At 58.5% G+C, this 10,838-nt stretch overlaps 1 protein-coding gene across 1 annotated transcript; it reads left to right on the forward strand.

Moving 5' to 3' along the window:
* Positions 1–481: 481 nt before the first annotated feature.
* Positions 482–9,165, forward strand: ACY3 (aminoacylase 3). Its single transcript, XM_054440212.2, has 8 exons — positions 482–692; positions 4,299–4,373; positions 4,825–5,080; positions 5,997–6,192; positions 6,504–6,597; positions 6,732–6,839; positions 7,015–7,124; positions 8,940–9,165. The coding sequence occupies exons 3-8, from the start codon at positions 4,845–4,847 to the stop codon at positions 9,153–9,155; spliced, it is 960 nt and encodes a 319-aa protein (XP_054296187.2). The 5' UTR covers positions 482–692; positions 4,299–4,373; positions 4,825–4,844; the 3' UTR covers positions 9,156–9,165.
* Positions 9,166–10,838: the final 1,673 nt, after the last annotated feature.

The following is a 10,838-nucleotide window of genomic DNA, read 5'->3' on the forward strand; positions in this document are numbered from 1 at the left end:
CCTGTGAAAAATTCTGTTTCTCTAAAAAAGAACAAATTCCCGTGCTGGGCGCGGTGGCTCACGCCTGTAATCCCAGCACTTTGGGAGGCCGAGGAGGGCGGATCACAAGGTCAGGAGATCGAGAGCATCCCGGCTAAGACGGTGAAACCCCTTCTCTACTAAAAATACAAAAAAATTAGCCGGGCGTAGTGGTGGGCTCCAGCTACTCGGGAGGCTGAGGCAGGAGAATGGGATGAACCCGGGAGGTGGAGCTTGCAGGGAGCCGAGATCGCGCCACTGCACTCCAGCCTGGGTGACAGAGCCAGACTCTGTCTCAAAAAAAAAAACAAAAAACGAATTCCCAAAACTAGTTCCACTGTTGTCTACCCATATCCGGGATCTGGGTTGCCCTTGGCCTGGCCGGAGAGACCTCTCAATCCCCCAGGGCACGCAGAGCCAGAGACAGAAACCGAAAGCAGAGGTGCCCTGCGCTGAAGTCTAGAGATCCCACTGCTAGATCCAAAGAATTTACCCTTTCAGTCAACCCACGGGGCAAAGTCCACTTTCTTCCCTTCATGAAGGAGCAGCGCCCAACAAAAGCTCCAGGCAGCTGCTTCCGCTGTTTCGGGGGTAGGGCGGAGTGACAGCCCCACGGGCCGCGCAGCAAGCAGAAGATCCCCTGGAGTCCTCCTCAACCCTCTGGGGCCACGTGGGTGAGTTCGACAGGGGGAGGTGCCGCCGCCCACTGCTTCACCTTAGTGAGCTCAAGGAGTTAGGATCAGAATCCCAGTCGGCCCCATCTGGGTCGCCAGAGTTTTGTTACCCACTCAGCGGGTGGGCTCAGTTGCTTGGCGGGTGTCAACTAAAGGGGATTTAACAGGGGATTTTACTTCTTGCAACACATAAGGAGAACACCGAGACAGCTCCCAAAGCGGTGTCTCCCCGAGCTGAGGGCTGGGGCAGGTTTTATAAGCATAGGGTAATGAGGCGTGATCTGATTGCATCTTGTGCAATGAGGTGATGCTGGGAGGCATGATCTAATTGGATGCTGACACAGGGGGACACCACAGCTCTGACCCCTCTCTGGGTCTCAGTTACCCCAACTGCAGTGAGGAAATTGGCCCCAGTGATGATGCCCATGACATCACCATTCTCTGCCCTCACTCATGCTGGGGTCTCCATGTGCCCATTTTCAAGCTTGTGCCCGCCCTTTGTTCCTCACTCCCCACAGCTGCCCTTGGCAAGGACTTTCACAGGGTGGAGCCAAGGCACAGAGAGGGCGCTGAATCTCTCCAGGTCACACAGCCTGTCACGGAGGTGGGGTCAGAGCCAGGTCACACGTGTGCACACAACACACACGCACGCACACATGCTCACACACATGCACACACACACGCTCTCAAGCACATGCACACATGCACACATATACACACACGCTCTCATGCACACACGCACACACATGCACACATGCACACAACACTCTCATGCACATGCACACACGTACACACGCACACAAACATGCTGTCACGTACACATGCCCACACACGCGCACACACATGCTCTCATGCACATGCACACATGTACAGATGCACACATGTGCACACACACGCACACACGCACACACACTGCCAGGACTGGGGGCTGCTGTTTCTGAGGGCTCCTGGACCCCGTTCTGTTCCATAAACACTCACTGAAATGCAGAAGCTGGACCCCAGCCAAGGGAAGTGCAACTTTCCAGCACCCCTACTGCTGTTCTCCCTAAAGTTGGGGGCCCAGCACCCCGTGGCAGGAAGCACCTGGCCCCCAGCAGCCCCCAAAATAGCTAGGTCTGCCACGCAGGCCCTTCCTTCCTGAGAGGCACCACACCGAGTTAGCAGGATCCCAGCCTCTGTGGGGGTTGGGGGGACCTTCCAACAAAGACCGTGGCCTGGGACTCATAAAGCAGCATGGGGGTGCCTGAGACCCCTACCCCAAGCAAGGAGGGAACAGACCCAGGCTGCCAGGCTCCTCTGCTGACTCCCTCTCCCAGCACCTGCGAAGGACTCAGTCAAGTCACCCAACCCCTAGAGCTTCAGTCCACACCTGCAAAATGGAGCCAGTGACAGCTGCCCCCAGGGCTGGGCCAGATACAGGAGTTGATGGCATGGCATGGCCCCCTAGTGGCAGTCTCTGCCCTCCCTTTGCTGAGGCTCCAGGTGCCAGGAGGAATGGCCCCTGGAGGGGGCTCATAGGGAGCCCCGGCCTGCTGGGGGCTCAGCCTCACACTCCATCCACCCCTCTTGACACCCTGTCAAGATCCCAGCTGCCCTGACGGGAGCCAGGATGACAAATCCCCTGTCCCCACAATCGCCATGCTCTGAGCTCACGGAGCCCTGGGTGTGGAGGGCAGGAGAGCCCAGGCCACACAGAGTTGAGTGTGATCTGAGGCAGCTTCCGAGAGGGTGTAACTTAGAGGGTCCTGGCCACCCAGAGCCCCCTAGGCTGGTGGGCCTGGCATCTGGAGCAGGGCTGGACTGGCCCAGGGAGACCCAGTGTGGTGGTAAAGAAGGCCTAGGATCGATGCCTGGGGGAGGCTCCAGCTCAGGGTCCCAGCACCTGGCATCTAGCAGGCCCTGGTGGAGCGGCCTGCCTCACTCCCCAGTGACTTCTGGACTGGCCTCAGCTCCTCCCAGCAGTCAGCTGAGCCTGCTGGGAGGGAGAGGCCCCAGGGCTGAGTGCAGGGGACCTCACCTTCATCCTTCCCCACTTTGCTCTTGAGAGGCAGCAGGAGGGGATGGAGCCAGATGGGACGCCCTGAGTGCCACCTGCAGCCCGCCTCTAGGGTTCTGTGCGCCACCTGCAGCCCGCCTCTAGGGCTCTGTATGTCCCTGGGCAGCCCGCCTCTAGGGCTCTGTGTGCCACCTGCAGACCGCCTCTAGGGTTATGCTTGCCACCTGCAGCCTGCCTCCAGGGTTCTGTGTGCCACCTGCAGCCTACCTCTAGGGCTCTGTGTGCCTGTGGGCAGCCCGCCTCTAGGGTTCTGCGTGCCACCTGCAGCCAACCTCTAGGGCCCCGTATGCTCCTGGGCAGCCCGCCTCTAGGGTTATGCGTGCCACCTGCAGCCTGCCTCTATGGTTCTGTGTGCCTGTGGGCAGCCCACCTCTAGGGCTCTGTGTGCCACCTGCAACCTGCCTCTAGGGCTCTGTGTGCCACCTGCAACCTGCCTCTAGGGTTCTGGGTGCCACCTGCAACCTGCCTCTAGGGTTCTGTGTGCCACCTGCAGCCTACCTCTACGGCTCTGTGTGCCCATGGGCAGCCCACCTCTAGGGCTCTGTGTGCCACCTGCAACCTGCCTCTAGGGTTCTGTGTGCCACCTGCAGCCTACCTCTAGGGCTCTGTGTGCCCATGGGCAGCCCGCCTCTAGGGCTCTGTGTGCCACCTGCAGCCCACCTCTAGGGCTCTGTGTGCCCCTGAACAACCCCCCCCCGCCCCAGGGCTCTGTGTGCCACCTGCAGCCTGCCTCTAGGGCTCTGTGTGCCCCTGGAAAGCCTGCCTCTAGGGCTCTGTGTGCCCATGGGCAGTCCACCTCTACCACCTCTAGGGCTCTGTGTGCCCGTGGACAGACCGCCTCTAGGGTTCTGTGTGCCGCTGAACAGTCTGCCCCTAAGGCTCTGTGTGCCACCTACAGCCCGCCTCTAGGGCTCTGTGTGCCTGCAGACATTTCTCTGAGCCTCAGTTTTCACATCTATAAAATGAGCCTGAGGGTTGTTTCCAAAACAGGGCCAACCGAGTCATTTGAGTTACACTGTCCTTGAAAATGACTGAAATCCCAGATCAAACATTTTGAAATTTTGCTTAAAGCAACAAAGAGCTGTAAAACTGGGGCTCCACACGGCACCTTTCGGTAAGGGCAACTCAGGAGTGACCACAGCCCTCTGGGGCCTGCAGGGACAGAGGCATGTTGCCTAGGTGGTGAAGGAGGGGCAGCTTGTCATCTTGGTGGCCATCAAGGTGACACCTCTATAGTAACTTTCAATAGCCTGCTCTGGTGGTGACCAAAACCAAGTCACCACCCCACTGCGGGTGTACCTCTTAGTAGTGTTAAGGAAGGTGGCCCCTCTGGGGCCCAGTAGAAGGACGAAGGGCAGGGGCAGGAACTTGCTCGCAGGACCTGGACTCATTGGGCCATGGCAGCACAAGTAGCAGAGTAGGGCGGGTGGGGCAGGGGCAGTGGAGCAGACCTAGCACTCCGACCTTTGGCTGCATGAACCTCAGCCCGTCCCACCCGCCCCCTGCGCTCTGCCAGCTTGCCACAAAACTTCCCGTCTGTGGATCTCCAGGCCCATAAATACCAGCCTGTCTGCAAGTTAGACACCAGTCCTGGTGGCCCGGGAAACCCAGATCCGCATCAGCAGGTAAGTACTCCCTGCCTTAAGACCCCTGCACCAGCTCAGAGGAGCAAACAGGAGGGGCAGGAAGGCGAGGCTCTTGCCTAGAACCCAGACACTCCACAGCTAACTCCAGTGACACTTTCCACTCCCCACGCTGTGCCTCAGTTTCCCTGTCTATAAAAAGGAGCACAGTCCTCTTCCTATAGGGAGTGTGCCTTGGTGAACCCATCTTCTCGAACAGTTGGGCCCCTCTTCTCAATTTAGGAAAAAGAAACTTCTTTTCTCCAAAGGAGCAGGAAAATTGTCTCCTCAGAGAAAGGGCCACTGGGGGTGCAGGTGGGACACAGCTGAGACACTCCCAGCCGGCCACACCTCTTGATAGGCGGCTGCCCTGTGGGGCCTCCCACCGCCATCCCTGCTCTGAACCCGGATCCCTGCATCGGGGCCGGGGTCTCCTAAGTATGCCCGCCCCCAGGTTCTGCACCCCACACCAGCATGTGCTCACTGCCTGTGCCCCGGGAGCCCCTGCGTCGCGTGGCTGTGACCGGGGGCACGCATGGCAACGAGATGTCGGGCATCTGCCTAGCCCAGCACTGGCTGCAGGCCCCCGCAGAGCTGCAGAGACCCAGCTTCTCCGCTGTGCCTGTGCTGGCCAACCCGGCAGCCATAGCCGGCTGCCGCCGCTACGTGGACCACGACCTCAACCGCACCTTCACCAGCTGCTTCCTCAAGTGAGTGCTCTTGCCGCCAGGTTGGCCCAGGCAGTCGGGCACTGAGTCCCCACCACAAACCTTCCCTCCAGCCACCAGCAGGGCCCTCCCTGCCTTCACTCTTGCTTCCCCTCTGCCTATGTGGCCCATTCCTCCACGGGACAAACCGAACATTTAGAGAAACCCAGATTGATGTCACCTCCTCCAGGAAGCCCTTCCTGACTGCAAGTTGGTTCAGGACCTCTTCTGGGGATCCCAGACCTAGTGCTTCCCTCAGATTAGCCCCACAGGCCATGTTTACTTGTCGTGTGCCCTGACCACTGTTCATGCCTCCTTCCAATGAATAGTCACTTCGTCCTATCTCCAGGCCAGGCTCTGGCCAGCTCAGGTGAGAGAATGGGGAATAGGACCAAGGTGCTGACTTCAAGCTCAATGGGGAGACAGAGGAAGAACCGGGCAATCATAACCCAGGAGGCTAAAGGCAGGGCCGGGGGCCACACAAAGCAGCTAACCTGGCTGAGAGCAGTCAGGAAAGGCTTCCTGGAGGCAATGGTATCTCAGCCAAGCCCCAAAGGCTGAGTAAAAGCTAGCCAGGGGAAGAGAGGTGAGAGGGAGTTTCCAGCGGAGGGCCAAGCACAGCACAGGCCTGGGGGTGAGACCAGCATGGTGCTCAGGCAGTGTGGCTGGAGTGAGGGCGTGAGAGGCAGGCAAGTGGGCAGGCAGGTAGGAGGGCGGGCCAGGCTGAGGGCTTGGATTTTACCGGGAAGTGCAGAGCCAAGAGGGCCATGGGCAGGGACGGACACAGCCACAAAGGCTGAAGGGAAAGCCTTCGAGCTACTCAGAGTGGCTCCTGCAGGGCCCCTGCCCCTTCCCCCTTAAACCACTGAAGACTGACTGAGGCTGTGGGGGTCGGTGTCCCCCATTCCCGTCTCCACAGTTCCAGGCCCACCCCGGACGACCCATACGAGGTGACAAGAGCCCGAGAGCTGAACCAGCTGCTGGGGCCCAAGGCCTCGGGCCAGGCCTTTGACTTTGTCCTCGACCTGCACAACACCACGGCCAATGTGGGCACCTGCTTAATCTCAAAGTCCTCCCACGAAGTCTTTGCCATGCACCTGTGCCGCCATCTGCAGGTGGCCCCGGCCCACAGCACACAGCTCCCCAGAGGGGAGTGGGAGGGAGGGAGGGCAGGCGGGACAATGCTGGAACCTCCTTTGCTTAGCCCCTCTTCCCCGGGCCTAGTTTCCCCTGGGCTCCAGTCCCTGGGGTCTGCCACTCGCCAGCACTCCAGGCCCCCGGTACCCCCTCCCCCACCCTGCCAGAGGGTAGAGAGAGACCTGGCCAAGGAGGGTGGTGCCCTGTGTTTCCTCCATGCAACGCCTTCCGACCTCAGTTTCCCTTCCCAAGTAGGCCTGGGCCCCTAACTTGCCTCTCTCGCCCCCAGCTGCAGTACCCCGAGCTGTCCTGCCAGGTCTTCCTGTACCAGCGGTCTGGGGAGGAGAGCTACAACCTGGACTCCGTGGCCAAAAATGGATTGGGTGGGTCGCAGCCTCCCGAGAAGTGGGCGGGGCCAGGAGGGCTGGAGGGGCGGGGCCAGGCACCAAGGGGCGGGGCCTCTTCAAGGAGTATATGGGTCCTGCACTTGCCTAACCCCTTGCTTCCTGGTCCCCAGGTCTGGAGCTGGGCCCCCAGCCACAGGGTGTGCTTCGGGCTGACATTTTCTCTAGGATGAGGACCCTGGTGGCCACAGTTCTGGACTTCATCGAACTCTTCAACCAGGGTGAGACCCCAGGGGACTTTCGGGAAACAGGTCTGGGGAAGAGCAGGCCTGGCTCAGGGGTTGGGGAGCCAGGCTCACAGGCAGGCTGGGATCTAGCCCTGAGGTCCCCCCACGGCCCAGTCTGTCCCCCGGCCTGGAGGGAGGGATGGGCTCACATACCCAGCCTCCCACACAGGTACGGCCTTTCCTGCCTTTGAGATGGAAGCCTATAGACCTGTGGGCGTCATGGACTTCCCCCGCACCGAGGCCGGGAACCTGGCAGGCACTGTGCATCCTCAGCTGCAGGTGTGTGTGTGTGTGGTGGGGGGTGATTGCTGGGGCCACAGCTTTGGGGAGGAGGATTGTCAAGGAAAACTGAGACCCAGAGGGTGCAGCCAAGCCTCCCACGAGCTCACCAGCATCTCGGGTTGAGGAGCAGGATGGGAGGCTGGGCTCCACTGTCCCACTTCCCCTGGCCCTGCTGCCTTCCCTGGAACCCCACACTCAGGCCTAGCACAAGAGCCCACAGTGATCCCCATAGCTCCTGTGGAGGGCATGATGGAGACAACCCTACCCTGGCTGTAAAAGGCAGAGAGAGGGGACGTGGAGCAGGCATGACTCAATTCACCTGCTTGGAGGTGCAAATACAAAACTCTCTTCTGATTTTCAATTGGTTCCTCGAGCATCCCCATGCCTGTTGGCAGTATGTCTCTCCGCAGGCCTTCCCTTCCTGAATGTTCCAGGATTGGGCAATCCTGCTTCCACACCTTTCCCTTGGGTGCCTGGGAAGAACCCACTGGCTGCTGCTTTGCTTGCTGCCACAAGGGGTCATTGTTGAATAGGGTCTGGTGCAGTCTTGTGGCCTTTTGTGCCCTGAAGTTTCATTTTGAGGAGTTACCTTCTTACAAATGGAGGCAGCACCATCCTGTCCATGTTTAGGGCTAGACGGTCTTAATCCAGCCGTGCCCAGCTACCTTGCAGATGTTAAGTCATAACAGTCAATTTGGGTGGCTCCTCCTACAATTTTAAAATTTATTTTATTTTTTATTGTTATTTTTTGAGACAGAATCTTGCTTCATTGCCCAGGCTGGAGTGCAGTGGTGCAATCTCAACTCACTGTGACCTCTGCCTCCTGGGTTCAAGCGATTCTTCTGCCTCAGCCTCCCCAGTAGCTGGGATTACAGGCACTCACCACCACACCCAGCTAATTTTTGTCTTTTTAGTACAGACAGGGTTTCACCATGTTGGCCAGGCTGGTCTTGAACTCCTGACCTCAAGTGATCTGCCCGCCTCGGCCTCCCAAAGTGCTGAGATTACAGGCCACTGAGATTATGAGCCACTGTGCCTGGCCTTAAAATTTATTTATTTATTTATTTATTTATTTGAGACAGAGTCTCACTCTGTTGCCCAGGCTGGAGTGCAGTGGCATAATATCGGCTCACTGCAACCTCTGCCTCCTGAGTTCAAGTGATTCTCCTGCCTCAGCTTCCCGAGTAGCTGGGATTACAGGCACTCACCACCACACCTGGCTAATTTTTGTATTTTTAGTAGAGACAAAATTTCACCATGTTGGACAGGATGGTTTTGAACTCCTGACCTCATGATCCACTCACCTTGGCCTCCCAAAGTGCTGAGATTACAGGCGTGAGCCACTGCGCCCAGCCAAAATTTATTTAATAAAGAGTTATATTGTACTTACGTGTGCCAGACACTGCTTTAAGCACTATTAACCTGTTTAGTCTAAACTTCAGAATGATAGGAGGAGATATTGTAATCCTTATTTTACAGACAAGAAAGCTGAGAAACAGAGGCTAAGTGACTTGCTAACAGTCACACGGCTAGGAAGGATTTGAACTCCAGCTTCAATACCTGTGCTCGTTTCCATGAGGGTCTACTTCCACATGGGAACATGCCTCCCCAAGGTGACCTGTGTCTTCATTTCTAGACACAGAGCAGACTGGTGTCTCACCAGACCTGCTGTCATATGGATTGAGGAAGTGAAGTGTGGGTGGGAAAGGCCATGAATGAGGGGCATCTTTTGGGTGCCAAGCTGGGGTCACCCCCTTCTGGGGCCAGGGCAGAGGTGGCCCCAGCAATCTTGGCCTTTGGCTCTCCTCCCAGGACCGAGACTTCCAGCCACTGCAGCCTGGTGCTCCCATCTTCCAGATGTTCAGTGGGGAGGATCTGCTCTATGAGGGGGAGTCCACGGTGTACCCTGTGTTCATTAATGAGGCTGCCTACTATGAGAAGGGCGTTGCCTTTGTCCAGACTGAGAAGTTCACATTCACCGTGCCTGCCATGCCTGCGCCAATCCCTGCCCCGAGCCCAGCTTCCTAACCCAAGCCACACCTCCCCAACCTCAGTCTTCCCATCTGAACGATGGGTCCTGAGGCACAGCTCTGAGCACAGAGGTCCCTTTTGCCACCTACCATGCACCATGTTCTTTGCTAGGCCTCCCCAATCCCTGGCCTCAGTTTCCCATTCTATAAAATGGAAGATGTCCAGAGGTCCATGGTTTGTGTCCTCTGTCCTGCACTGCTTGTCTCTGGCTGGGGAAGTGGATGGAGGAAGGGAGGTTGACCACAGGATCTGGGGGAGGTCTGGCCAGTGCAGCCTTGGACACACAAGTGTCTTGGGGCCAGTGGTGGCTGCCTCTGTGCCCGCAGCTGTCCATCCATGCCCGGCAGAGGATTCCAGAGTGTGGGAGGAGAACCTGAAGAAGGATCGCTCTAGATCCAGCAGAGGGGCTTCCAGAGGAGGCCACGACCCAGAGGGGGCCCCCCCAACCCTCCTACAGTCCTGGGGTCAGAGGGTGAGTGTGGGGAGCGCAGAGCCGGGCCCATGTCTGTGCACACGTGTGTGTTTGTCCATGTGCCTGCCCCGTGTACTCTTCGGCGTGCATGTCTGTGCGTTTCACACACACACGTGTTTCCAAGAGCCTCAGTTCCTTGGGCGTTCTAAGGGGATCTCTACGTGGCCAGATGTGCATTTTCAAGTGTGTAATGAGCCCGGTGCCCATGTTGGCTCAAGCAGGGAGTCAGGGCTGGGGGAAGGGCCACAGCAGGACAAGGCTGTCCCCATGCGGGACAGCCTGACCAACTGCAGAGATGCAGGGAGGAGGTGGCTTGGGTTGGGGCAGAGGGACTTCCCAGCTCTAATTGGGAAGCCACCATTTCTGCCATCCCCAGGACACCGCGCACTGATGTCAGGCGAGACGGCACGAGGCCCGCTGCTGAGGGCCCCACTGTCCTGATGCTGGCACCCTTCAGGGTGTCACGGCAGGACAAATAAGCAGGGCTACGTGCGACCTGGCTGCAGCCTCACTGCCCGCACCTGCCTGAGCCTAATGGACTCTTGTTGGACAGCTGGGGCTGCTGGAGTCCAGAGTCCCCTCGCAGTGCCACTCCCCCAGCCCTCTACACCCCCGCCCGGCCCATCCATTTCCCTGCGGCCACGGCTGCCACGCCACCTCCTGGTATTGAGCAGTGAGATGAGAAGGTGTGAAGGATACGGGGGCACCAGGGACAGGCTGGCAGGCAAGATGGATGAGGGGGCAGGGGGCCAGCAGGCGCCTCGGGCAGGCAGGGCGGGCCAGCCGGGGAGGGGTGTGCAGGGAGGCCTGCCTGTGTGTGAGCGTGTGCTGTGTGGTAAGTCCACGTGCACAGAAGCTGTATGTGTGTGCACCGTGTGGCGAGTCAGCAGGCTCTGAGTTCATCTGTGTGTCTGCGTGCGTGTGGGTTAGCATGTCAGTGTGCTTGTGTGTGTGTGTGTGAGGGGGTTGTTTCCCATCACACAGATCAAAATCACACACACACATACGTATCAGGGGCCACTACAATCCCAGCCTGACCCTCCCCTAGGTATCTCGGTGAAGAGGAGCCACCAGTACTGGAATGGATCCCCCAACTCCCTCCATCATCTCCCCACTTCCCACCCACCATGCCATGGCCAGGGCAGATGACTACACCTTGTTTATAGCCCCAAAGGGCTGCTGGGACCCTCCAACTCACACAGAGCACT

This window comes from Pongo pygmaeus, chromosome 9 (genome assembly GCF_028885625.2).
Source record: "Pongo pygmaeus isolate AG05252 chromosome 9, NHGRI_mPonPyg2-v2.0_pri, whole genome shotgun sequence".
In the NCBI taxonomy this organism is placed as follows: domain Eukaryota; kingdom Metazoa; phylum Chordata; class Mammalia; order Primates; family Hominidae; genus Pongo; species Pongo pygmaeus.

Excerpts from the sequence above, each read along its gene's own strand:
- ACY3 (XM_054440212.2), top strand. The coding sequence starts at position 4,845 with ATGTGCTCACTGCCTGTGCCCCGGGAGCCCCTGCGTCGCGTGGCTGTG. Across the intron at positions 6,193-6,503 it reads ACCTGTGCCGCCATCTGCAG|CTGCAGTACCCCGAGCTGTC; the intron begins GTGGCCCCGGCC and ends TCTCGCCCCCAG. Across the intron at positions 6,598-6,731 it reads CGTGGCCAAAAATGGATTGG|GTCTGGAGCTGGGCCCCCAG; the intron begins GTGGGTCGCAGC and ends CCTGGTCCCCAG.